The sequence below is a fragment of the Saimiri boliviensis genome, chromosome 17, assembly GCF_048565385.1.
Source record: "Saimiri boliviensis isolate mSaiBol1 chromosome 17, mSaiBol1.pri, whole genome shotgun sequence".
NCBI classification, from domain to species: domain Eukaryota; kingdom Metazoa; phylum Chordata; class Mammalia; order Primates; family Cebidae; genus Saimiri; species Saimiri boliviensis.
Genome location: NC_133465.1, coordinates 10,636,608 through 10,664,575, shown reverse-complemented (window position 1 = coordinate 10,664,575; position 27,968 = coordinate 10,636,608). Strand labels below are relative to the sequence as shown.

Here is a 27,968-nt window from a genome sequence, read left to right as displayed (position 1 = left end):
TATTTAAGCACGTACTCTATGCCTAGCACTTTCTGGTCATCCCCCAAACAGACCAAGAGCCTTGCTCTCTCACAGAGCGTACATACCAGCATTCCTAGTACCAGCGTGAAAGCACCAAAGACGCTCTTTTGGCTTCTCCAGACCTTGGAGCATGGGTATGAGCTATTATATGTGGAGGCATAGACCCTGTTATCCTCTTTCCAGCCCATGGGCATCTTCTCCATCCTGGAAGAGGAGTGCATGTTCCCCAAGGCAACAGACACCTCCTTCAAGAACAAGCTGTATGACCAGCATCTTGGGAAGTCCAACAACTTCCAGAAGCCCAAGCCTGCCAAAGGCAAGGCTGAGGCCCACTTCTCGCTGGTGCACTACGCCGGCACCGTGGACTACAACATTGCCGGCTGGCTGGACAAGAACAAGGACCCCCTGAACGAGACTGTGGTCGGGCTGTACCAGAAGTCTTCGCTAAAGCTGCTTTCCTTCCTTTTTTCCAACTATGCTGGTGCAGAGACAGGTAAAACTCTATTCTTTCTTTCCCCCGGTTGACCATTCCATGAAATTACTTCCAACCCAGAGCTGCTTGTGAAGAATCAGTCATCAGACATGAGCTTCAGTTGAATGTGATGTCTCCGACTTTCACCTCCATTTTTCTTCCTCCTGCTCCTATTTTTCCTCTTCTGTGAGAGATTGAGCTCTATGGAGGTAAACAGGACCTCTGAGTGGCCAACATCACATGGTTTAATAGTTTTCTATTGAACTATAATTTACATATAATAAAATTCACCCTTAAAAAATTTAGTGGTTTTGGCTAGGCTGTTGGCTCACGCCTGTAATCCCAGCTCTTTGGGAGGCCAAGGGCAGCTGATCACTTGAGGTCAGGAGTTTGAGACCAGCCTGGCCAACATGGTGAAACCCCATCTCTACTAAAAATACAAAAACCTTAGGCGGGCATAGTGGCACACACCTGTAGTCCCAGATACTCAGGAGTCGGAGGCAGGAGAATTGCTTTAACCTGAGAAACAGATCACAGTGAACTGAGATCGCATCACTGCACTCCAGCCTGGGAGACAGAGTGAGACTCCATCTCAAAAAAAAAAAAAAAAAAAAAAAAAAAAAAGTGGTTTTTAGGATATTCACAATGTTGTGTGGTCATCACCACCGTGGAATTTGACAGCATTTTTCACATCCTTGTAGCTCATGAGCAGATTTCTGTTCCCAGCCTCTGGCAACCACTCATCAACTTTCTCTCCCTGTGGATTTGCCTATCTGGCCATTTCATATAATTGAACTATATACTGGATGCTCTTTTGTGTCTAGCTTCTTTCACTCAGACTGATGTTTCCAAGGCCTGTCCCTGTTGTGGCATGTATCAGGACTTTGTTATTTCCTATGGACAAATAATAGTTCATTGTATGTATGAACTGTACATACATACATGTATCATTCACATAGATCATATTTTGCCTGCACATTCATCAGTTGATGAACTTTTTTACTATTGTGCATGATGTTGCCATGAACATCTGATAGAAGTTTATATGAGAACATAGATTGGCAATTCTTTTGGGTATATACAGTACCTAGGAGTAGAGTTGCCGGGTCATAAGGTAACTGTGTTCAATGTTTTGTGTAACTTCTGAAGTCCTTTCCAAAGTGGCTACACAGGGGCCAGGCATGGTGGCTCACACTTGTAATCCCAACGTTTTGGGAGGCAGAGGCAGAAGGATCAGTTGAGGCCAGGAGTCCAAGACCAGTCTGGGCAACATAGAGATCCTCTAAAATAAAATAAAATAAATAAAATAATTAGCCAGGAGTGATGGCGCTGGGATTACAGGCGTGAGCCAGCATACCTGGCGCCAGTATCACTTTTTAAGATTACCAGTAAATATACTTTCAAATAGTTGCCAAAATAAATTATGTGCCATTTCAAATGCATGGACTTAATAAATTAATAAAATATATGGAATATAATTATTCATTAGATAATCATATCTTTTAAAAAAATAAGTCTTCTGTACCAGGGAATGTAATAAATGGGAAATGGGCACAAGTGTAATGTTGAAAGGTGAGATCATTTTCACCTTGAGGTCAAGAGTTCCAGACCAGTCTACCCAATATGGTGAAATCCCATCTCTGCTAAAAATGCAAATATTAGCCTGGTGTGGCGGTGCATGCTCAGTTACTTGGGAGGCTGAGGCAGGAGAATTGCTTGAACTAGGGAGGCGGAAGTCGCAGTGAGCCCAGATCGCGCTGTTGCACTCCAGCCTGTACAACAGAGTGAGACTCTGTCTACAACGAACAAATAAAACCTCATGTCTCTTATGTCAAAAGGAAACTAGAACTCCGGGCTGGGAAAAGGTGGTTCAGGAAGCCCACAGCTGCGTCCTCTGGGCTGCATCTGAAGTGCCTTTCTGTGTCTGTCTCCAGGCGACTCCGGGGGAAGCAAGAAGGGCGGAAAGAAGAAGGGCTCCTCTTTCCAGACCGTGTCGGCTGTGTTCAGGGTTGGTGTTTTGGCAGCTTCCACATGTGGTTGTTTTTCTGCCCAGGGAACTGGCATTTGCTAAATGTGCTTGTTTTGCTTTATGTCCCAGGAAAATTTAAACAAATTGATGACTAACTTAAGGAGCACCCACCCTCACTTTGTACGATGTCTGATTCCCAATGAGACCAAGACTCCTGGTGAGTACCAGCAGATCTTGCCAAGTATTTGAACAGAACAGAACGCCCTGAGATAAATGCGAATTTCTGTGGGTGTGCATTTGGAAAGGGTTATGGTCTTTATCACTTCTCGAAGTAGTCTCTGAAATAGGATTGCCAGATTTAGCAGATAAAAACACCAGATGTACCCAACACAAAAAAATGATAAATGTTTGAGGTGATAGATATCCCAATTATGCAGATATGATCTTTGCACATTTCATGCTTGTATCAAAATATGGGTACCCCATAAATATGTTCAACTATTATGTAGCCACAAAAATGTTAAAAACCGGATGCCATCTTAAATTTCAATTTCAGATAAACGATGAAAAATGTCTTAGTATGGGTATGACCCATGAAATATTTGGGATATATTTACACCAAAAAAGTATTCATTGTTTATCTGAAATTCACATTCAGTGGGGCATCCTGTATCTTATCTGGCATCCCTACTATGAAATCATATCCAAAGTATTGTGTGTATGTATATAGGCACATCTGATACACAGCTTTCATAAGATAAAGGCTCTGTTGACCCCTTTTACCCCAAAGTTAAATGTCACTACATTTGGTGAATAATCATCTTAGGTGTCTGTTGACAACAGATGCTCAGTGCTGCAAAGAAAAATCAGTACTGAGACAAAGGATCTCTTAGCAAGGCAATCTTTACTTTCTGCAGAAAGGGTGCTCCTGTTAGCTATCTTGCTACAACAGTACAATGAACAAACGAAAAGCAGACATCTTTCTTTTTTACACATTTGGGGTCGTCCTTACTGCTGTGTCTGATCTCTGTTGGTTGGAGCCAGCCTTCATAATCTAAAACTGAACCTGACTGACTAATAACTTAAAACTTTTCTAAACAGGTAAAAGCAATAGAGAACAAAAAGGAAATCTAAATAAGGAAGGGTCATAGGCTGCGAGCTGGGACACACCTGTGAGCACGTCCAGCACAGACATCTTGGTTAAAGTACAAGGACGTAGAATGTACTACGTGCCTGTAAGCATGTCTAACAGCTACATAGGATAGAGCTTAACAAACAGCTACTAGCAAGAAGGCGTTGAAGAAAGTTAGTCCTTAAAAGAGACTGTTATTTCTAACGTTTATGATTATTATTATTCTTTAACAAGAAAGGAAATTTTGAAGAGGAACTTTTCTACTTCCTACAGTATCCCGTAATCAAAATAGCATCAATAACAGCTGTTTGAGGCCATACTTTGTGTCAATCACTTTGTTACATTACCTCTAATCCTTGCCAACAGTTGTCTGCAAGATACACGTATTGATCTCCATTTTATAAATGAGAAAACTGAGAATCAGAGACTATATCGTATAAATAGAGAACCCTGGGCAGTAGAGGGCTCCTTTAACTATCACCCCATCCTGATTTGCAAATATTCTTGGAGTCTAGCTTTTTCAGTGTCATTTGTCACAAAGAGGAGAATAAACTATTACATGGAGTTGTGGCTGGGGGTAGCTTACTCACCAGCTGAGCTGTTCTATGCCAAACACTGGCCTCCTAGCTCAGGATTCAACATCCTGCCTCTGCAACATTACAAGTCAACAGAGGTGTAGATTGTCGGGGGTGGGGGGGGAAGTTAATCTATTACCACGTGACCTTAAGCAGAGCCTTTGCACTCTTTCTGCCTTAGCTGTCTATAAAACAAGGATAAGAGTAGCAATTTAATCTACTATTTACTTCTTGAATAAGCGCTCATAAAGTCATTATTCACTTTGTGAATATTAACTCATTCAACCCACCTTTGAGGCTTATCGTGAAGGTTCAGTGAATAACTGTAAATCAAGCATTTACAATAGGGCTGAGCAGATAGTGAACACCCAGCAAATGTTGGATGTCAATAATAATAATAATTATTATTATTATTACTCAGAACCGGAAACTAACTCCCCAATAGCCAGTGTGTTATAGTTAGTGAAATTGCATCTTCCATGAAAGTGAGATTCTAAAGTCCAAGTCAAAGGCAAAAACCAGCTGCATCATTGTGATATGCGTTATTTGGGGTGTCCTGCAGCCCCCTGACCAGTGAGCCAGCTTCTCCAGGGTTGGGAAGAGTGGTTACTTTGGTTAAGCATCACTCGAAATCATTGGCTTGGATGTAGGTCTTGGAAAAAAAATCCATTTCCATTACGGTTATTGTTGATTACACGTCTGCATAAATCAAATGTGCCTGTGGCCTGACTCCTCCTCTATAAGCAGATGGCGGGGGATGGCTTCAAACTGTGCCACTCTGGGGAATTCTTTTGGTAATCCACTAGCTTACGTTTTCTTTGGGAAGGAAAATGTTGCTGAAATTTCCGTCCTTTCCTGTTGTGTTTCCTTTCCTGCTTCTCCTTAGCTCTGGCACTGACCTCTCTGTTTTCATGCCCATTTCTGGGACTAGCCCAACACTGCTACGGAAGCCTGGTGATGCCTTAGAATTCATCTGGTGTGCCCTCCTCATTTTCTAGAAGACTAGAGATGACGGGCATTTCCATGCCTCACCACAGGACATTAAGAGCTGGGGCTGGGAGTCATGCTCCGTGATCCAGTCTCAAGTTCCTCCCTGCCCACAGGCACATACAAAGCTTGCAAGTTGTTCTCCAAATCCTCCGGGTCTTCCTGGGCCCGGGTCCTCTGCTCACCTGCTGACCAGGGGCTCCTCGGGAGCAGGCTGCAGCCTCGACTCCTCTCATTCTCCTCTTGCAGCAAGCCTGGGGCCTGCTAAGTCTGTGCTGCTGACTCACCAAAGGCTGGCTTGCTGCTGTTATTAAATGGTTAAGTGAAAGCCAGCCTTAGCTCACACCGCCCCGGCAACTTAGAGAGTCCATAAAAAAAAGCCATCAGCTTGCCATAGCCCTTCTCCTCCAACCCTCCATGCAACCCCAAGACAGGGGGTTTTCTCCATCCCAATTTGATTTGTGCCTGACCCAGGCTGGTTACCACAAGCACCCACGTTACCTCCCCGGGGGGCTTGCCCCTCTGGCTCCTCTCCTTACAGCCAAGTTCCATCTCTCCCCTAATTCCTAGAGCAGGGGCTGAGTGGTCAGCAGATGACCGCTGCCCTGCTTTCAGCCCTCTCGATCCCCTCCCATGGCCTTCTCTTCTTTCTTCTCTTCTCTTCCTCCTCCTCCTTCTTCTTCTTTCTTCCTCCTCCTCTTCCTCCTCCTCCTCCTCCTTCCTCTTCCTCCTCCTCTTCTTCTTCTTCTTTTTTTTTTGAAACAGAGTTTTGCTCTTGTTGCCCAGGCTGGAGTGCAGTGGCACGATCTCAGCTCACTGCAACCTGCACCTCCTGGGTTCAAGCCATTTTCCTGCCTCAGCCTCCTGAGCAGCTGGGATTACAGATGCCCACCACCATGCCTGGCTATTTTTTGTGTGTGTATTTTCAGTAGAGACAGGCTTTTGCCATATTGGCCAGGCTGGTCTCAAACTCCTGACTTCAGGCCATCCACCCACCTTGGCCTCCCAAAGTGCTGGGATTACAGGTGTGAGCCACTGTGCCCAGCCAGCCTCTTCTTCTTTACTGGGTTACTCTTCTACAGCTTCAGCCTGCAGATTTTCCATCCCTATCCTTGTGTAGACCCAAGAGGGCATCTCAACTTATCCCACGGGAAGCCCCAGTGCACCCCACACTCACTCTGCCCTGCCTTGCAACTTAGCTACAGAGTCAGGGCTGAGGACAGGAAGAGCGCAATCCTTTGGTTCTTGTTGCCTTGGTTACGGGGTGCTAGCATCTCCCCAAGAGGTTGGGGTTATTTCTACTGCAGGACCCCCAAGCAGGCTCCAGCCACCCCCAGCCCTCAACCTTGGAGCTGGCACTGACTCTCCCACTCAAGTGTGGGTATGTTGGAGGCTCTCATGGTCCCTCAGACGGTCAATGATAAATGAAGGTGTCACGGGCACACCCCTGGAACGTTCTCTCTCCAGGTGTGATGGATCACTACTTGGTCATGCACCAGCTGCGCTGTAACGGTGTCCTCGAGGGCATCCGGATTTGCAGGAAGGGGTTCCCCAGCCGGATCCTCTATGCTGACTTCAAGCAGCGGTAGGTTCTCTCTCTCCCGTGTACCCCTCTCCTTCCGAGGGCACCTTTTGCATTCCCCAAAGACACTCCTCAGCCCAAGTATTTGGTGAGCTCCCAAGCCTCCCAGAGTCTCCATGGGCTTCATCTCTTACTGGAGGAACTGATCCCATGCCCACCGTGAGTGCCGGCCAGCCCAAGTGTTCCCAGATTCAGAGCCCAGACCCTCTAGGGTGATTGTGGCTCTAGGCCAGAGTGCCTCAACTTCCAAATTGTGGACATACAAGCTAGATGGTCCTTTACGATAGACACCGTGCTGGGTGTGGGAGGATTTTAGCAGTAACCACACTCTCTGCTCAGAGATATGGTAGCAAACCACACCCTTCCCGCTGATCTGTGACAATCAAAACTCCCCAGACACTGCCAAATCACCCCCAGCTGAGGCCCACAGCTCTAGACCAACTCTATCCTCTGAGCAGCCAACAGGGCGCCCAAGTCCAGGCCTTGTCCAGGATGGAGGACAGGAGATGACCTTCCAGAAGTAGGAGAACCGAGGTCTGCAGGTCACAGTTTATTTCAAGGTTCTTTTCAGCCAGATAAGAACCATTTCCTCTGAAAGCAAACTTCCCACCGTGCACTCAGCAGGGTTTCCTTCTTTCATGCCTCTCTCCCACCCACCGTGGCCCCCTGGCCTGGAATCAGTCCCTCGATATTACCATCTCCCAGACCAGCTGTACAACATTCCACTTCCTCCTAAGACTGGAGCAGGAGAAGGTTCTAGAAGGCCTGGTCTCAGCTATGAAGGCTTTCAGGGGACCGGAAGCCATTCGGGAAATGCTCCCTCCCCTCAGATACCGGATCCTCAATGCCAGTGCCATCCCTGAAGGGCAGTTCATTGATAGCAAAAACGCCTCGGAGAAGCTCCTGAACTCCATCGACGTGGACCGGGAGCAGTTCAAGTTCGGCCACACCAAGGTGAGAGCAGATGAAGCCGGGACTTCCTAGTAAGCCCACGGCCCTGGGCTGCTTGTTCGCTGATCAGAGAAAGGGTCCCCTCCCCGTTGTGGTCCCCCGATCATCCTTGCCCAGTCGCCCAGGTAAAGGGAGCTCTGTGTCTTGGTATAAAGAGCTTATCTCCTGTTGGTCTGTAAGCAGCTGGAAGCTTAGATTAGAAGCCTGAGCCCCACCATGGAGCAAGGATAGGAAAAGCCAATGGAAAACTCTAGTGCTCCAGAGGCAAGAGCCGAAGAGAGAGGAGAGCGTAGAGAGGGCTCCGGGGACGGAGAGGCCTTGAGGCGAAAGACTGTAACCAATCAACCAGCTACCAGGCGAGGCGCAGTGGCTCACATCTGTAATCCTAGTGCTTTTGGAGGCCGGAGCAGGACTGCTTGAGGCCAGGAGATGGAAGCTGCAGTGAGCTTGATGACACACTGCACTCCAGCCTGGGCAACAGAGGGAAACCCTGTCTCAAAAACCAAAAACCAAAAAACGAAGAAACTAGCTGCTGATTACTGAGCACATGAGTCTCAGCCCTGTGAGAAGCGTCCTGTACCTACTTCGCCGACTCCCCTCACTAACCACCGAGGTGGGAGTGATGATGGTAGGGGTGGTCCTTACCCGTCAGGTTCTTGGGAGGCCGAGAAACCTGCTCAAGGTCACATGGATAGATAGTGGCAGAGGTCGGCTTCAAATCCTGGCCTGTGTCCAAAGCTCTATACCTCAGAAAGGGGCAGGCTGGGGACCCCCATCAAGGAAGAGCCTGCTGGACTCAGAGGGTGCTTTGTTTTCCTGGAATGTCATGGGGACAATGGGTGAAGTGGGCATGGGAAATGTCATGGGGACAATGGGTGAGGGTGGGGCCAACCTTCTCGGATGGACAGAGGAAGACGGTGAAGCCAACGCATCTGTGAAGCTCTCTGGTCTGGGCACAGTTGCATCCCATGGTTTCTTTTTGGACTCATCTTTGCTTCCTGTACGTGAGTTCTGTCACATCTGGTCTCTGTGTGTTGGTGAGGCCTGGAACAAACTTTTTTTTTTTTTTTTTTTTTTGAGACAGAGTTTCACTCTCTCACCCTGGCTGGAGTGCAATGGCACCATCTCGGCTCACTATAACCTCCACCTTCTGGGCTCAAGTGATTCTCCTGCCTCAGCCCCCTGAGTATCTGGGATTACAGGCACACGCCATCACGCCTGGCTAACTTTTGTATTTTTAGTAGAGCCAGGGTTTCAGCATATTGGCCAGGCTGGTCACGAACTCTTGATCTCAAGTGATCTGCCCACCTCGGCTTCCCAAAGTGCTGGGATTACAGGCATGAGCCACCACCCCTGGCCTGGAACAGACTCTGGAACAGGCTGCCTCACTGCCCAGGAGGGGCCCCGGAGGAGACCAGAGCCTCCGAGAAGCAAGTCCTGGAAACAGAATTGCTTCCCCTGCAGTGCTGTGAGAGTTGAGGCTCAGAGTTGGGCAGAAACAGGCCCCCTCAAGGGCCCAGTTCAACACCTGCTGAGGAAAAAGCAAGGCTCCTCTGTCTTTTAATGCAGGTGTTTTTCAAAGCTGGGCTCCTGGGGCTTTTGGAGGAGATGAGAGATGAGAAGCTGGTGACGCTAATGACACGCACGCAGGCCGTGTGCAGGGGGTACCTGATGCGGGTGGAGTTCAAGAAGATGATGGAGAGGAGGTGATGCAGACCCTCACCTCCCCCTTATCCTGCCCTCCCTGCTTAGCAGCTGATTGTCGCTTCCTGCTTTTCGTCTTGGATCTCCATGTGCTTGCTCTTTCTCTGTTCATCTGTTTAACGCACTTCTAGTGAGCGGCAATCCTGGGCTGGGTGCTCTGCATGGCACCGGGGATACGGAAGCGAACCCTGCCCCCACGGGGTCACAGAGGAGTGGGAAGCAGACGCATGCATGGCTGGTTTTCATGACTGTGACAAGCGCAGTGCTCAGGTTATGGTGAGGGGGAGGGGAAACCGGCAAGAAGAAGCCCCCAGCCTGGTCGGGGGATTGGAGTTGGCATGAAGGTGTCAGCAAGAAGAAAGCACGTTCTTTTTATTCTTTCTTTCCCTCCCTCCCTCCCTTCCTCCATCCCTTCTTTCCTTCTTTCCTTCTTTTTTCTTTCTCTCTCTCTCTCTCTCACTCTCTCTCTCTCTCTCTTTTTCTTTTTTTGAGCAGAGTCTTGCTCTGTGATCCAGGCTGGAGTGTAGTGGCACAGTCTCAGCTCACTGCAACCTCCACTTTCCGGGTTCAAGCAATTCTCCTGGATCAGCCTCTCTAGTAGCTGGGATTACAGGCATGCGCCACCATGCCTGGCTAATTTTTTGTTTTGTTTTGTTTTGCTTTGTTTGAGACAGAGTCTTGCTCTGTTGCCAGGCTGGAGTGCAATGGCGCAATCTTGGCTCACTACCATCTCTGCCTCCCAGGTTCAAGTGACTCTCCTGCCTCAGCCTCCTGAGTAGCTGGGACTACAGGCGCGTGCTAACAACAGGCCTAACTAATTTTTGTATTTTTAGTAGAGATGGGATTTCACCATGTTGACCAGGCTGGTCTCAATCTCCTGACCCTGTGATCCACCCGCCTTGGCCTCCCAAAGTTCTGGGATTACAGGCGTGAGTCACGGTACCTGGCTGAAGAAAGCACTTTCTGAAGCAAGCCCTGCATAACCTGAGAATAGGTGGTCTGGGAGGAAGCCCCACTAACAGGTGGCTGTCACTGGAATAGAGAGCAAGAAGCGGCAGGGGAGGTCCCCCTTGTCACAGTCAGAAACCCAGGCTGCATACTGCCGTTGATGGAGAGTTGCAGAAGGGGTGTGAAGAGAGGAGGGGTAGAACTGGGTCACTCTAGGAGGAGAGGGAACACAAGGCCATAAAGGTAGAAGTCCAAATAAGGGATGACTGTAAAGGATGACCAGGACCTGAGGCAGAACATGGTTGATGGCGGAGAGAGGAGGGCATGGATTAAAGGAATGCTTAAGTCTCCTTCCTTTAAAAATTCAAGAGAAGGAATAGCAACATTGATGACTGGCCATCTGCGGGGACTGCAGGGAGAGGGGGTGTGGGTGGGAGCCAGCGCTCCCTGATCCCTGTGTGGCTCTGACTGTCAGGGCCATGATGGACTGCCGCCATCACGTATGCACCAGGAATCACTCCCAGGGATCGAGCTTGATGAAGCAAATGGAAGCCAGCATAGAGATGAAAAGAATCTTGACTGGGCGCGGCGGCTCACGCCTGTAATCCCAGCACTTTGGGAGGCCGAGGCGGGTGGATCACGAGGTCGAGAGATCGAGACCATTCTGGTCAACATGGTGAAACCCCGTCTCTACTAAAAATACAAAAACCAGCAGGTGTGGTGGCGTGCACCTGTAGTCCCAGCTACTTGGGAGGCTGAGGCAGGAGAATCGCTTGAACCCGAGAGGCGGAGTTTGCAGTGAGCCGAGATCACACCACTGCACTCCAGCCTGGTGAAAAAGTGAGACTCCGTCTAACAACAACAACAAAAAATCTCAAGAAGGGAAAGAGAAGCCCGTGTTCAGGAATCCATAAGTTATGTAAACATAAAGCTGTGGAGGGTGAAGGGGAGGAGACCATGTGGGTGACACTGGGATGTAAACAGCAGTAGAAATTAGGAATATAAGCCAGGCACGGTGGCTCACACCTGTAATCCCAGCACTTTGGAAGGCCGAGGCAGGCGGATCACCTGAGGTCGGGAGTTCAAGACCAGTCTGGCCAACATGGTGAAACCCCGTCTCTACTAAAAATACAAAAATTAGCTGGGCATGGTGGTAGGTGCCTGTAATCCCAGCTACTTGGGAGGCTGAGGCAGGAGAACTGGGAGGCAGAGGTCGCAGTGAGCCGAGATTGCACCATTACGGTCCAGCCTGGGCAACAGAGGAAGTCTTCATCTCAAAACAAAAAAAAAAAAAAAACAAAAAAAAAAAAAAAAAGAAAAGAAAAAACTGTCACCGTCAGAAAGAAAGAAAGAGAGAAGGAAAAAAAGAGAGAGTGGGAGGGAGGGAGGGAAGGAAAGAAGGAAGGAAGGAAGGGAGGGAGGGAGAGAGAAAGGGAAGGAGGGAAGAAAGGAAGGGAGGGAGGGAGGGGGAAGGAAGGAAGGAAGGAAGGAAGGAAGGAAGGAAGGAAGGAAGGAATTAGGAAAACAGATCAACTCTACTAGGGCAAGAGACTGGGGGATGACCAAGGACAAGTCCTGGATTTCTTCAGCAGGAAGAGGGGCCCCGCATGGCAACATAGAATGAAACAGGAAAAATGTTGATGGAATCTAAGGCAGAGGACGTTTCAAAAGTTGAGAGCTGATTAAAACATTCAGTGGGGAGAAAGACCCGATAAAACAGGAGTGAAAGCTATTCCTTGCATTAAGCATTAGAAGGCCACTGACGCCCTCAGGCAGGGCACTCTCAGTAGGGTGGTGGAAGGGGCAGCCAGGTGACCAGGAGCCCACAGGTGGCCCCATGCCCTCTCCTACCTTCCAACCTCTGCACGTGCCGTTTCCTCTGCCCTGCATTTGCAGACCTACTCTGGATCCAGAGGATCTGCCAAACTCCTTCACACCTAACCGGAAAGGATGAAGGACGGACAGGGCTGGTGGGGAACAGGTGGGGGGTGCAGAGGCCAGACCTTGCTGGGTTTATTGATTGGAGTCCTAACGGGTGTACAGGGACTCCATCTTCTGCATCCAGTACAACATCCGCTCTTTTATGAATGTCAAGCACTGGCCCTGGATGAACCTGTTCTTCAAAATCAAGCCCCTGCTGAAGAGTGCAGAGGCCGAGAAGGAGATGGCCACCATGAAGGAAGATTTCGAGAAGGCCAAGGAAGAACTGGCCCGATCCGAGGCGCGCAGGAAGGAGCTGGAGGAGAAAATGGTCTCCCTGCTGCAGGAGAAGAATGACCTCCAATTGCAGGTCCAGTCTGTAAGTACCTTCTACCTGACAATGCGAGACACAGACTCTGGAGGACAATAAACGGGGAGGAAGATTGAGGCCCCCATCAGGTGTCTATTCGAGAGACGGTGGTGTCACCTAGTGCTCATGTGGAGTATTGCAGCACCACCCTGTTCGTAAAAGGATGCCTCGCCCCAGGCTTAGCCAAAGCAGTGAGTGCCAGAAATTATGTCTGCAAAGTAAATTTGCGCTCTCCCTGATTTCTCCCTGTCATCGCAGAGTTAGATATATTTTGCTGTGGGCATGAGGGATATATACGTATCTCGTATATATGCACCACACCTTTTAAAAATCAATAAAAATCAAAATAAAACATCAAAATTAACCCAATTCAAAGTAACAAGAGTAATTTTCCATATATTATTTACAATGATATGTAAAAGGTGCTTTAGGCCAGGTGTAGTGGCTCATGCCTGTAAGCCCAGCACTTTGGGAGGCTGAGGTGGGAGGATCACTTGAGCCCAGGAGTTCAAGATCAGTCTGGGTATCATGGCAAAACCCCATCTCTACAAAAAATTAGAAAACCTAGCCAGGCATGGTGGTACATACCTGTAGTCCCAGATACCCAGAAGGCTGAGGTGGAAGGATCACCTGAGCCCGGGGGGTTGAGGCTGCAGTGAGCCGAGACCACACCACTGCACTCCAAGCTGGGCAACACAGTGAGACCCCCTGTCTCAAAAAAAAAAAGTGTTTTAAAGATACATAATCTTATCAAAGAAATGGGCAGTATACGTGTCTCTTTCACAGAGTGAAACAATTTCTAATTTCCCCCCCCCTTTTTTTTTTTTTTTTTTTTGAGACTGAGTCTTGCTCTGTCACCAGGCTGGAGTGTAGTGGCATGATCTTGGCTCACTGCAACCATCGTCTCCTGGGTCCAAGCAATTCTCCTGCCTCAGCCTCCCGAGTAGCTGGGATTACAGATGCAAGCCACCACACCCAGCTAATTTTTGTATTTTTAGTAGAGACGAGGTTTCACCATGTTGACCAGGCTAGTCTCAATCTCTTAACCTTGTGATCTGCCCACCTCAGCCTCCCAAAGTGCTGGGGTTACAGGCATGAGCCGCTGCTCCTGGCCTATAATTTCTCCTTTATCATTAACCCTCAAATACTTTTACCTTCTGTTTTATATGCAGAACATTTTCTGCTCCCCTTTTCACTTTCCCCATCAGTAAAGCGAGTTATTAGGAGCAATTTCTAGTGAGTTATTAGGAGTACAGTGGGCAAGAGAACAGTTCTTGAAACCAGATAACTGGGATTCTATCCTAGATGCTCCACACGTGACCTCGGACAAGCTATGTATCCTCTTTGTGCCTCCACTGTCTCATCTGTAAGATGGGCATAGTCACCTACTCACTCATCCAGCTGTTGAAGAATCAGAGCGGTTAATGCCTGTAAAATGCCTAGCACACAGCTCATGTTTATGATGTTCAGTAAACATCAGCACGGTGCTTGCCAGTCTCCTCCACACATTACCCTGCCTCGTGTATCTTAAAATACTCTCATATGGCTGGGCCCTGGGGCTCAGGTCTGTAATCCCAGCACTTTGGGAGGCCAAGGTGGGTGGATCACGAGGTCCAGAGTTTGAGACCAATCTGACCAACATGGTGAAACCCCGTCTCTACTAAAAACACAAATATTAGCCAGGTGTGGTTGTGCGTGCCTGTAATCCCAGCTACTCAGGAAGATGAGGTGGGAGAATTGCTTGAACCTGGGAGGAGGAGGTTGCAGTGAGCCAGTATCATGCCACTGTACTCCAGCCAGGGCAACAGAAGGTTCCGTCTCAAAAATACAACCCAACAACAACAAAAACTTCTCATATGGGAAGATATAGCCCAGTTATAACAGAAATAGCTGATCTTGGTCTGTTCAAGGGACCCACTGCAGGATCTTCTGGGACATATGGATTCAATCATGAATTCTTGGGTGTTTTTAATTATCCATTCTGTGGTTCAAGGAGACATAGGCAGAACTTTTCCATTGAAAGAACCAGGCGCAGTGGCTTATGCCTGTAATCCCAACACTTTGAGAAGCCAGGGCAGGAGAATTACTTGAGGTCAGGAGTTCGAGACCAGCCTGGAGAACTTAGTGAGCCCTTATCTCTAGAAAATAAATAAATACCTACATTTTTAAAAATTTTAATTAAAGTTAAAAGATAGTAATGTTTAGAAAATATTTTCTTAGCTTGAGATAACTGAGAGTAGATGAGTCATTTTCCAACTGGTGGTAGCAGGAAGAGTGAGATGACCAGCTGTTCAAATTTAGCAAATTTCTAGAGCCTTCGTTTTTCTTTTCTTTTTTTTTCTTTCTTTCTTTCTTTTTTTTTTTTTTTTTTTTTTTTTGAGATGGAGTCTCGCAATGTCACCTAGGCTGGAGTGCAATGGCAATGCCTTGGCTCACTGTAACCTCTGCCTCCCAGTTTCAAGCGATTCTTCTGCCTCAACCTCCTGAGTAGCTAGGATTACAGGCATACACCACCACACCCAGCTAATTTTTTCTATTTTTAGTTGAGACAAGGTTTCACTATGTTGGCCAGACTGGTCTCAAACTCCTGACCTCATGATCCGCCCACCTCGGCCTCCCAAAGTGCTGGCATTATAAGTGTGAGCACGCCCAGCCAAAGCTTCATTCTTTAAAATGAACTTGTAACTTCATGAACTCCTCTGAAATTATTATAAGTGAGGCCAGGCACAGTGGCTCACACTTGCAGTCTCAGCACTTTGGGAGGCTGAGGCAGGAGGATCACTTGAGGCTGAAAGTTTGAGACAAGCCTGGGCAACACATTGAGACCCCATCTGTACAATTAAAAAAAAACAGACAGGCATGGTGGCACATCCCTTGTAGTTCCAGCTACTTGGGAGGCTGAGGTGGGAGGATTGCTTGAGCACAGGAGTGCGAGGCTGCAGCGGGCTATACTTGCAGCATTACACTCCAGCCTGGGCTACAGACCAAACCTCATCTAAAAAGAAAAAGAGTGTATACGGGTGATATCTAAGTTTATGTACGTGTGTGTGCAGCGTGTACCTGTGTGTGCATGTGAGTGCATGATCCATTTCTTGGCTTAGGTGTAGATAATGGGCTTGTAGAGGGTGATACCCTTTCTTTGTCATGTTTTCCAAGAGGCTAATCAAAACGTAAAATGACCTGGTTCTTTCAGGAAACAGAAAATCTGATGGACGCTGAGGAACGGTGTGAAGGACTCATCAAAAGCAAGATCCAACTGGAAGCAAAAGTCAAGGAGCTGACCGAGAGACTGGAAGAGGAGGAGGAGATGAATTCTGAACTGGTTGCCAAGAAGAGGAATCTGGAAGATAAATGCTCCTCTCTCAAGAGAGACATTGATGACCTGGAGCTGACGCTGACCAAAGTTGAAAAGGAGAAGCATGCCACAGAGAATAAGGTTCGCAAACCCCAAGGACCCCTCTGTGTCTCGACCAGACTTTACTCTCTCTGTAAGAAGGAGAAAGGGTGGCCTAGAAGCCCGTCAATACAACATTGCCCGGAAATGAGATGCCGGAGTCAAGGAGAAGGGTAGTTAAGTCCCAGCAAGTTCTATTCTCTGCCATCTTTTCTATCCCATAGGCTTTTTTTTTTTTTTTTTTTTTTTTTTTTTTTTTGAGATGGAGTCTTATTCTGTCACCCATGCTGAATATAGTGGCGTGATCTCAGCTCATTGCAACATCCACCTCCCAGATTCAAGCAATTCTCCTGCCTCAGCCTTCTGAGTAGCTGGGAGTACAGGCCTGCGCACCACCATGCCCACCTACTTTTTGTATTTTTAGTAGAGATGGGGGTTTCGCTATGCTGGCCAAGCTGGTCTCGAACTCCTGACCTCAGGTGATCCACCTGCCTCAGGCTCCCAAAGTGCTGGGATTACAGGTGTGAGCCACCGTGCCCGGCCCCATAGGCTCTTCCCAGCTCTCCCTGGCTGTATCACAAACTTCTAGCATTTCTTTGAGAGGAAGGACTGTTTCATATTCTTCTTCATTTTCCATAGCACCAAGCACAGGGATCGCAAACATGAAGGCCTACAGGGGCCAGACAGGTAGTGAAGGAGGCAGAAGACTGGATAACACCAAGGACTGGCTGACAGGAGGGTATACCGGTGGGACAGAGGCTGAGACAGCCTTTAGGAAAGTCATTTGGAATTACTTAGTCAAATTAAGAATCCAGATAACCGATGACCCAGTAATCTGCTCCTGGGTGTACAGATCAAGGAATTCTTCCACCTGTCCACAAGGGGACTTGTCCTAGGGTGTTTGCAGTGTCATTGCTTATGGGAGACAGCTGGAGGCAGTGCCAGGGTCCACCACGGGGAAAACAGAGAGGTGAAATGTGGTACATAGGCTGGGCGTGGTGGTTCACGCCTGTAATCCCAACATTTTGGAAGGCTGAGGCAGGTGGATCGTGAGGTCAGAAGTTCAAGACCAGCCTGGCCAAGATGGCGAAAGCCCATCTCTACAAAAAATACAGAAATTAGCCAGTGGTAGTGGTGGGTACCTGTAATGCCAGCTACTCAGGAGGCTGAGGCAGAGAATTGCTTGAACCCAGGAGGCGGAGATTGCAGTGAGCCAAGATTATGCCACTGCACTCCAGCCTGTGTGACAGATTTTTCCCATCTCAAAAAAAAAAAAAAAATGTGGTAGATACACACCACGGATGGGTTGTGCACAGCAAATATTAACCCCCTACTGCTAGGAAAATGTAAGAAAATGAAATATGCAGCATGATAGCATTTATGTAGACAACAATCATATGCACACAATACAACAACATACATTTGAACAAAAATATGCAGTCACTGACATGATTCATATCATAATGGGTTACCCATGAGGTGGGCTAAGGGGTGCAAACTGCTGAGTGTAAGATGACAGTGGCAGTTGACACTCAAAGTCAGTGCTGGATAGCCACTGGGACTAATGGGAAGAGACACTTGGGAGAGCTGGGGACTGTGGCAAACTGAGGCACTCTCGCCCCGCCCACAGATGGCAGCTGTGACAGCCCCAGCCAACTATTGTCGGGGAGAATAGGAATCCAGCATTGTCAGAGTTTCTGGTTTTCCATGAGAAGCCAGAAATCCAAGTTTTATGTGAAATCTCATTTTTTTCAATGTTTACAACATATTAAAAACTGTAAACTACCATGTAGACTAAAGAAAATATGGCCAGAAGGGCCAGGTGCGGTGGCTAATGCCTGTAATCCCACCACTTTGGGAGGCCGAGGTGGGCAGATCACGAGATCAAGAGATGGAGACCACCCTGGCCAACATGGTGAAACCCCGTCTCTACTGAAAATATAAAACTTAGCTGGCCGTGGTGGCATGCGCCTGTTGTCCCAGCCTTGGGAGGCTGAGGCAGGGAGAATTGCTTGAACCTGGGAGTCAGAGGTTGCAGTGAGCCAAGATCTCACCACTGCCCTCCAGCCTGGGCGACAGAGTGAGACTCTGTCTCAAAAGAAAAAAAAAAAAAAGAAAGAAAAAGAAAAGAAAATATGGCCAGATTCAGTCCATAGATTAGGAGTTAGCAACTTCTGATCTGGAAGCTGGGTGGACATGGAAAAAGTTTCCACTTACTGCCTCCAGGCTCCACGTTTGGTGCCTGCCTTCTGCTTCCTGATAACACAGCAGTCCCGCTGTGAGTTTTCTTGCACAGCACTTCATGTCTCTCCTTCCCCTCCCTGCCTTATTCTAAATCCTCATCAGCCAACCTAACAAACACATCTCCACAGGCGTATTATGAGCGAATATAGATTGATGAGTTACCCTTCAAAGGTATCACTTTTGCATTTTAATACTGCCCTTCCTTGTAAAATATAATGCCCTCCTTAAAGGAATAATCCTAATGGGAGACAGTTTGAGGTACCGTGATAGACCATAAAGGAAGATAAAGAACGGACAGGTTGTCAATTCCAGGAGGTAAAAAAGAGGGAAAATGAACAAAGAAGCAAGAGCTTTTACTGGTGGAAGCTTCTGGCTTAATCATTTCAATATTAAATCGCTGTTGATATTATCCTAGGTAAAGAATCTTTCTGAAGAAATGACAGCACTTGAAGAAAACATTTCCAAATTGACCAAAGAAAAGAAATCTCTGCAGGAAGCCCATCAGCAAACACTGGATGATCTTCAGGTTGAAGAAGATAAAGTCAATGGTCTCATCAAAATCAATACCAAGCTTGAACAGCAAACAGATGATGTGAGGATATTTTACTACGAAGCTTTAGCATTTATGGCTTGTAAACCACAGTTAAGAGACAGTCTAACTAGAATGCAGGGCTTGCAAGGTCAGACTCTGGAATCAGCCCCACCCTGACCCTGAAGGAGTCTGGGGTACTGGGCAAGCTGCTTATCCTTGCAAAGCCTCAGTTCATGCCTCTTGAAATGGCGAGGTTAATAGCTCCATCTCGGAGGGTTTTCACAGAAAGCTCAGCACACAGAAAGTATTCAGTAAATCACAGCTGCTAATATTGTTATCATCTTCATCATCATTATTATTAGCATCTGCTTGTAGGTCCTTTGGGTCGAAAACCCTCCAACCCTGTTCTAACGTTATTAAAGATGTTTCCATCTGTGGCCATGAAAATGACTATTTCTGCCCCGTCACATTACATTATTGTTCTTAGAGAAGTAAGAGCCAAGTTTGAAGTGTTTAGGTTTTACTCAGTATTGTGGTTAGAGATTATTTTCTAGATATCTTTAATTTTTCTGAGCCCAGGGTGGGCGTGCTCCTCCGCTACACCCATTCCCTGTTCGACGTGTGCGTGCATGTGTGTGTGTGTGTGTGCACACACACAAATTCCTTGCCTCCCATGGTTGCATGATGCATGTGAGCAGGGAAGGCATGATGGGGTACAGCATAGACCTTCACAGTGCTGTGCATAGAAGCCCCCATTAAGAGTGTGCTCCTATGGGTTCCATACCCCTACAGGGAACATGGTCTGGGCCAGGCCGAGTGGCAATCAGCTGAGAGAGGCATCAGAAGGCCCCTGAGGGATCCAGCCATGCCCTGGGTAGCCTTTTCTAGTAGACAGAGATACGGGATCTAGAGGCAAGATTTGGTTCCTCCTGGGGCGAGAGGCTTGCAGCCAGCACCCTCTAGGAGCCTCAGGAAGTGCCAGGCCATGTGTCCAGGTGTACCAGATAAAAGGAGCGAACACTTCCCCAGCAGGGGCTTAATTTTCTACCTGTGTGTCTTCTCAGCTTGAGGGTTCCTTAGAGCAGGAGAAGAAACTGCGGGCAGACCTGGAAAGGATGAAGAGGAAGCTGGAAGGAGACCTGAAAATGACCCAGGAATCCATTATGGATCTAGAAAATGACAAGCAGCAAATAGAAGAGAAATTGAAAAAGTAGGTATTTCATTTGCCACCTCTGTGTCTGAGCCTAAAAGCCGACTTTCACCCTTCTCCAAGAGGCTAGTATCTCATGCTCTTTTTTTTTTTTTTAAATCTATTTGCAGGAAGGAGTTTGAAATCAGTCAGTTACAAGCCAAAATAGATGATGAACAAGTCCACAGTTTGCAGTTTCAAAAGAAGATTAAAGAGTTGCAGGTGAGAGCCTCAAAACCTTCCCGATCACGACAATCCCTTTGCAAGAGCGCCCCTCCTTGCTCTTTCCCCTTTGTTTCGTTAGCTGCTTCTTTCTTTCCTTCTGCTAAAGCTAGAGGTGTCCTGTCTTTTTCTTTGTTTTTTGAAAATAACATTTAAATGTTCTAAGCAACCCATAAACATTCTTCCTTACAAAGGTTCAAAATGTGCCCAGTAAAGCTAAATATTATTGGGAAGGGTGCTCTGACCGCCGCCCGTCGGCCCAGGGTCCTTCCCGTCTTCTCAGAAGTAATTACCAGTTTCCGTTGGATATGCATCCTTCTGCATCTCTTGCTATGTGTTTTTGTACACATTTAAGACCCCCAAAAATATATAGCACACATGCAGAAAAGGTTCTTGTTTCTTTATAGTCTTAGCATAAATATCATACTGAGAGTATCACTCTGCAACTTGCTCTTTTTTTTTTTTTTTTTGAGATGGAGTCTCACTCTGTTGCCCAGGCTGGAGTACAGTGGCAGGATCTCGGCTCATTGCAACATCCACCTTTCAGGTTCAAGCCAGTCTTCTGCCTCAGCCTCCTGAGTAGCTGGGACTACAGGCGCATGCCACCACGCCTGACTAATTTTTGTATTTTTAGTAGAGACAGGGTTCCACCATCTTTTCCAGGCTGGTCTAGAACTCCTGACCTCATGATCCGCCCACCTTGGCCTCCCAAAATGCTAGGATTACAGGTGTGAGCCACTGCGCCTGGCCTACTTGCTCCTTTGTTTTGGCAACATGATCTGCAGAGCCATCCATGATGGATGTGGATCAGTGTCTACCTGCTTCATAGACTTCTAGAGCAAGTCTCCATCACGATTGATTGGAGCATTCCCTTATTCATGGGTACAGGTTGTTTCCAAGTTTTTTCACCAATTTAATATTATATTGTATTTTCTGTTGTTGTTGTTTTTTGAGACGGAGTCTTGCTCTGTTGCCCAGGCTGGAGTGCAGTGGAGCAATCTCCACTCACTGCAACCTCCTGGGTTCAAGTGATTCTCCTGCCTCAGCCTCCCAAGTAGCTGGCACTACAGGTGCCCACCACCACACCCAGCTAATTTTTGTATTTTTAGTAGAGGCGGGGTTTCATCATATTGGCCAGGCTGGTTTCAAACCCCTGACCTCAAATGATCCACCCACCTCGTGCTGCCTACCCACAATTCCTCACCACCCAGCCCCTCCCAAAGGGGGCTGCCCCCTCCTCTACCATAACATTCCTGATAGAGTGATCCTTTCAGGCCCGCATAGAAGAGCTGGAGGAGGAAATTGAAGCGGAACACACACTCAGAGCCAAGATTGAGAAGCAGCGCTCAGATCTGGCCAGGGAGCTGGAGGAGATCAGCGAGAGGCTGGAAGAAGCCAGTGGGGCCACTTCGGCCCAGATTGAGATGAACAAGAAGCGGGAGGCGGAGTTCCAGAAAATGCGCAGGGACCTGGAGGAGGCCACCCTGCAGCATGAAGCCACGGCAGCCACGCTGAGGAAGAAGCACGCAGACAGTGTGGCCGAGCTTGGGGAGCAGATTGACAACCTGCAGCGGGTGAAGCAGAAGCTGGAGAAGGAGAAGAGCGAGCTGAAGATGGAGATCGATGACATGGCCGGCAACATCGAGGCTATCTCCAAGTCGAAGGTACCTGATGGACCGACCCTTCTGCTCGTGGAGAATGCAAGGCAGCTGTAGCCACCTGCCCCCAGCACGTTTGAACATACCCTCCAAATCCACTGCATGTTCTACACTGAAGCTCTCTTCCCTATTTCTGCCTATTTCCGATTCCTCACATTCACTCATGTCCTTTGTCTTACCCATTTGGGCTGCTGTAACACAGTATTTTAGACTGGGTAATTTATAAACAACAGAAATATATCACTCACAATTTTGGACATTGGGAAGTCCAAGACCAAAATGCCAGTAAATTCGGTGTCTGGTGAAGGCCTGTTCCTCCCAAGTGGTGCCTTCTCATTGCATCATAATGTGGTAGAAGGGGTGAACACGTTCTCTAGGCCTCTGTTATTAGGGCACTAATCTCATTCATGAGGGTTCCACCCCCATGACCTAATCACCTCCCAAAAGCCCCACCTCCTAACACCACTGCACTAGAAATTACAAATTTTGGGGGAACACCAACATTCAGACCGTATCATCAAGATCATTTGATTCAAGCACAATTGAATGATCTGGCACCACTGTTTTGCTCTTGTTGCCCAGGCTGGAGTGCAGTGGTGCGATCTCAACTCACTGCCACCTCTGCCTCCCGGGTTCAAGCAATTCCCCTGCCTCAGCCTCCTGAGTAGCTGGGATTACAGGTGCACGCCACCGTGCCCGGCTAATTTTTGTATTTTTAGTAGAGATGGGGGTTTCGCTATGTTGGCCAAGCTGGTCTCGAACTCCTGACCTCAGGTGATCCACCTGCCTCAGGCTCCCAAAGTGCTGGGATTACAGGTGTGAGTCACTGTGCCTGGCTGATTGGGGCTCTTAAAGAAAAAGTATACAAACTTACGAAAATTGGGCATGAGATTTAATATTGATAATGAAACAAAAAAGTCACAGATTACCTTGAAGACTCAAGTTCTTTTCCCCTGAGGCCTCTTTGGGCCATTTGCCAGAAACGTCTTCTAGAATATATTCTGCTTGTGATGGTTCCTCTTCCCTACCTTCAACCTTCTGCAGCTCCCAGATCCTCTGGGGCCCATGCAAATACGGGCCTTGAAGCTTATTTCACAAGCTTCATAGCGAACCTACCTCTGCACCTGCCCTCAAAGCAAAGCATTCCTCCTGGAGCATGTGTATTCCTTCATTTAACAGCTACCCTCCTTACAGGGTGCCCTGAGCTGTACTAGGAGTTGTTTGGCTGGGCTGGGAGAAGCAGTGGTGACCCTAGAAGTGGGGCTGTGGGCCTCCCACAGCGGGTTTTCCAGAAGGTCAGGGCATCTGTCCAGAGAAGGGAGGGATATATGGATCAGAGAACAGAGTGGTCTCTACAGCGCTCCTCGCGGTCACTGTTTAGGGTCTGCGTCCACACTGCCCCGTGCCGCCTCCTTTGCTTCTCCGGGTGATGACTCTTTTTCCTCCTTCTTTCCTGCTTTCCCATCTGTTTGCGCCTTTTCCCTTTCTTGGTTTCCTTTCTTCCTCTAAGAAATTGGGTCTGAATAGGTTCCCCTCCCACACCTCTCTCTCAGCGAGCCAGGCCAGCCTGCAGGGGTAGCTGGGTGGGAAGAGCCTCCAGCATCCCCTACGCACTGTGACTATAAACAGCCCCCACTGCAGCCTCCCTCTCTCCAGAATTGCCTTCTGCTGCTCTCTGTTCTCAAGAGAGAATTTCGCATCCAGGGGAGCCAGCACTTCATGTTTCTTTATGCTTTTTCAGCTGTCCCCTTTGATGGGTCTCCTTGCAAGTCACCATCGCGTTTCAACTCTCCCCGCTTTGATTCTCCCATGCTTGTGCGTCATCTCCTCAAAGAGACCCTAAGCTCCTCCAGGACTCCCTTGGAATCAGTATCCCTGCTCCTTCCACTGCCATCTCATCCTTCCCACTCTAAGGGAAAACATATGCTCAATACATTTTATTTTCTATGTTACGGAGCAGCAGGAGCAGAGAAAGGGCAATACACACAAGGGTTTTGAACAAACTTCACAAGAATCCAGGCCAACTGGAGGTTGGGAAAGTGAATCCCTTCTTACCACCTCCACCATAGGGAACCTTTTGTGCTGTTGAATGAAATGCTTAACAGTCATCTGAATACGCTGCTTGCAAATATTCACATGCTTGGCATTGCTTGTAAGTATTCATGAATTACTTATATTACAAGAGGATCCCAAGGATGCACTTTAAAGTGGAATCTTCTTGGCCAGGCATGGTGGCTCGCGCCTGAAATCCCAGCACTTTGGGAGGCTGAGCCAGGCAGATCGACAGGTCAGGAGATCGAGACCATCCTGGCTAACATGGTGAAACACTGTTTCTACTAAAAATACCAAAAAAAAAAAAAAAATTAGCTGGGCATGGTGGTAGGTGCCTGTAGTCCCTGCTACTCTGGAGGCTGAGGCAAGAGAATCTCTTGCACCTGGGAGGCAGAGGTTGCAGTGAGCTGAGATTGCACCACTGCACTACAGCCTGGCAACAGAGCTAGACTCCATCCAAAAAAACAAAACAAAACAAAAAAAGTAGAATCTTCTCAAAGATTTGTTTACAAATCATTAAATACTTATCTACCAAAAGCTGATGTTCCAAGCAATTGGTGATTGAGCTGCATTCACAAATCTGAAATGATGATTTTTTTTTTTTTTTTTTTTTTTTTTTTTTTTTTTTTTTTTTTTTAGACAGTTCACTCTGTTGCCCAGGCTGGAGTACAATCTCTGCTCATTGCAACCTCCACCTCCCAAGTTGAAGCGATTCTCCTACCTCAGCCTCCCGAGTAGCTGGGATTACAGGCACCTGCCACCACACCCAGCTAATTTTTGTATTTTTAGTAGAGACGGGGTTTCTCCGTGTTGGCCGGGCTGGTTTCAAACTCCTGACCTCAGGTGTTCCACTCACCTCAGCCTCCCAAAGTGCTGGGATTATAGGCATGAGCCATGGCGCCCAGCCAATTACGATTTTTTTTGAAACATTTTTGTTCTGTATTTTTATCTTTATTTTACCTGAAAAGAAGCTAACTGATCACACTGTTCAGTTCAATGCTGGGCACTAGGAATCTATTTTTTTCCCCACTCATGCTGACTTTTTGTTTTTTAAAGAGTAACATAGAAAGAACGTGCCGGACGGTAGAAGACCAATTTAATGAAATCAAAGCCAAGGACGAACAACAGACACAGTTGATCCATGATCTCAACATGCAGAAAGCACGACTGCAGACCCAAAATGGTGAGGATGGGCAGGGCTCTGGGTACAGCCGGACCATGGGAAGAGTGGCCAGTAACACTGACTTGGGGGCCACATCTGTTTGGTAGGGGAGCTGAGCCACCAAGTGGAAGAGAAGGAGTCTCTGATTTCACAGCTGACCAAAAGCAAGCAGGCCCTCACCCAGCAGGTGGAGGAGCTTAAGAGGCAACTGGAAGAAGAAACCAAGGTAAAGACGTAGAGTTAGATTGAACCTGAGAAGCCAGGGAGTATGACCACTTCACACCCAAAGCTGGTCCTAAGCAGTGGTATGTCAAGAAACCTGTTGCTTCTCCTCTCTGCCTTGGAGCATGGTGGGAATCTGTTCCTTAAGGCTAGAGGATCTTGGCATTGGATCTCCTTTGTCGGGGATAGAGAACCACACCATGGTGTTCCGTCCCCTGGGTTCCTCTGTCCCCTACAGGGTAGTCTCAGAAGCTCCCCTCTCGAGCCAAGGGCACCTCCTCCCCATCACTGCACGCGCTTGACCATTCTTCCTAGCAATTTGTCCCAGCCACTTGAAATTCCCTCCTCTTCCTTCTTCATTATTCCTGCTGTGTCACCTCCTATGCCACCTGATTTTAAGCTCCCCTCCTCCAAAAACGGGAGCATGGTTTTGGGAGCACCCTTGAGACATTTGCATAAACATGAACATCATCACCTGCTTGACTTCAGTATCTAGATGTTGTGTTTATAATACGTGTCTCCCCACAGATCTGTAAACTCCTGGGGGCAAGAATGGTCTGTCCCTATTGTACCTTCTGTGCCCAGTAGAACAGTGCACACAGTAGGTGCTTGGTGCTGCCAATGCGTGTTCCAGTATCAGAATAGGGGTCCAAGAGTTCGAAAAACTGCATAAATGAAATTCTGAGGTTGCTGTGCACTGGCTCAGACTTACAGGGCAATCTTTTGGAATTTTCCCAAGTTCCACCATTCTCTTCTGAAAAAGGACAAGCGCTATATTTGTCTCCCTTCTTTCCATTCTCAGGCAAAGACTTTGGTAGACGAGGAGGAGGTGGTGAGAACCCAAGCCTGAACCAGTAGCGAGAAGGGCCACTGCAGGAGGGGGGCTGTCCTTTGGCCAGGATACAGCAACAGCTGTTTTCCTTCTTAGGCAAAGTTTGTCCTTTATTGCGTTTTTATTTATTCTGTTATTATTATTTTTGAGATGGAGTCTCAACTCTTATCACCCAGGCTGGAGTGCGGTAGCATGATCTCAGCTCACTGCAACCTCTGCCTCTGGGTTCAAGCGCTTCTCCTGCCTCAGCCTCTCAAGCAGCTGGGATTACAGGCATGCACCCCCACGCCAGCTAATTTTGTAATTTAGTAGAGATGGGGTTTCACCATGCTGGTCGGGCTGGTCTCGAACTCCCAACCTCAGGTGATCCACCCGCTTCAGCCTCCCAAAGTGTTGGAATTACAGGCGTTTGAGCCACTGTGCCCAGCCTGTATTTTTAAAAAGATGAAAATGTACAAATCACTGAAGTGGGGTGACAGAACTCTCTCTTTGATGGTGGCACCAGAAGGCATTTTGTGGCCATTATAGTTGGAGCTAACCTGTTGCCTTTACATCCCTCCATATGGGAGGGGGTGAGGGACAGAGGCCTCTAGGCATGTCTTCTCTGCCTAGGAAGAGGGAGTCGAGCTGTGGAATCAGCGAAGCTCACATCAGCAGTCCCCAGCGTGGGGACATAGCCCACTGGTGACCTCAAAAGATGCTTTCAGGCTTCTCCTGATCACAGCAGTTCATACCACTGTATCCAGTAGTGAAAAAATTATTCCTTTTAATTGTTCCAAACCTTTCGATTATATCAAGAAAAAGGCCTCCTTGTGAACCGCACTTCTTAGCATTTGTTTATTTACCCTATTAAGAAATAGAGGGTAGACCCCAGGCACGGAGTCCCAGCAGGCAACAGTACCTAGCTAGACCTGATAACATTGCTTTATTCCCACTTCACTTATTTTTATGGTTACCTTCTGCTTATGGCAAATGTCAATGGTTTTCCATTTGCCGTCCTGTTACAGTTTACTCTTTTGTTAAATATACGTAAATATAATTAAGGAGTCCACTTGAAAAGAAATTAAATAAACCAGGTGATATGCCGATGTGGCAAAATTGGTGAAGACAGCATAGGGATAATTCAAGTTGGGGAAAAGATACTTACATGAAAATCAATACTTGAGGAGAGATCCAAGATGGCTGATCACTAGCTGCTCGGGATTGTAGCTCCCAGCGAAAGTGCAAAGAACGAGAGGACGCCACACCTTCACATGAATTCTTGTTGCTCACGCACCAGGAGATTCCCAGCGGAGGAGCCCCACGGGGTCGCCAGCGCGAGGCGGTTTTGCCGGCGCCTCCGAGTGTCAGTTCTTGGTGCAGAGTCAGAAAAGCACCATCAATCTTAACGCCGCTGATTTAGTGGGCGCAGTGGGTTGCTCAGATTTCAGCGCTGAGAATCAATAAGTTGGACGTCCACTCAGAAACCCAATTACAAAGACAGTAATTATAAAGACCGCAGATGGATAAATCTACAACGAAGAGAAGAAAACAGCCAAAAAAGGCTGAGAATACCCAAGATCAGAACGCCTCTCCCTCAGCAGGGGATCACAGTTCCTCATCAGCAACGGAACAAGGCTTGATGGAGAACGAGTGTGTTCCAATTACAGAAGCAGGCTTCAAAATGTGGATAATGAGAAACTTCTGTGAATTAAAAGAACTTGTTTAAACCCAATCCAAAGAAACTAAGAACTTTGAAAAAAGGTTTGACGAAATGTTAACAAGAATACACAATTTAGAGAGGAATATAAGTGAATTGATGGAGCTGAAAAACACAATACGAGAACTTCG

General features: G+C 47.5%; 1 protein-coding gene across 1 annotated transcript in view; it reads left to right on the top strand.

The window, feature by feature from the left end:
- The window catches only part of MYH13 (myosin heavy chain 13), a 69,249-nt gene that overhangs the window by 26,453 nt on the left and 14,828 nt on the right, over positions 1-27,968 (top strand). Inside the window, exons 16-29 of the mRNA XM_039476794.2 lie at positions 205-514; positions 2,428-2,501; positions 2,592-2,679; positions 6,624-6,741; positions 7,569-7,692; positions 9,259-9,395; positions 12,385-12,640; positions 15,825-16,067; positions 18,685-18,861; positions 19,866-20,011; positions 20,122-20,212; positions 21,487-21,876; positions 24,979-25,105; positions 25,192-25,310. Coding sequence (XP_039332728.1) covers positions 205-514; positions 2,428-2,501; positions 2,592-2,679; positions 6,624-6,741; positions 7,569-7,692; positions 9,259-9,395; positions 12,385-12,640; positions 15,825-16,067; positions 18,685-18,861; positions 19,866-20,011; positions 20,122-20,212; positions 21,487-21,876; positions 24,979-25,105; positions 25,192-25,310 — 2,400 coding nt within the window. The remainder of the gene's footprint in view (positions 1-204; positions 515-2,427; positions 2,502-2,591; positions 2,680-6,623; positions 6,742-7,568; positions 7,693-9,258; positions 9,396-12,384; positions 12,641-15,824; positions 16,068-18,684; positions 18,862-19,865; positions 20,012-20,121; positions 20,213-21,486; positions 21,877-24,978; positions 25,106-25,191; positions 25,311-27,968) is intronic.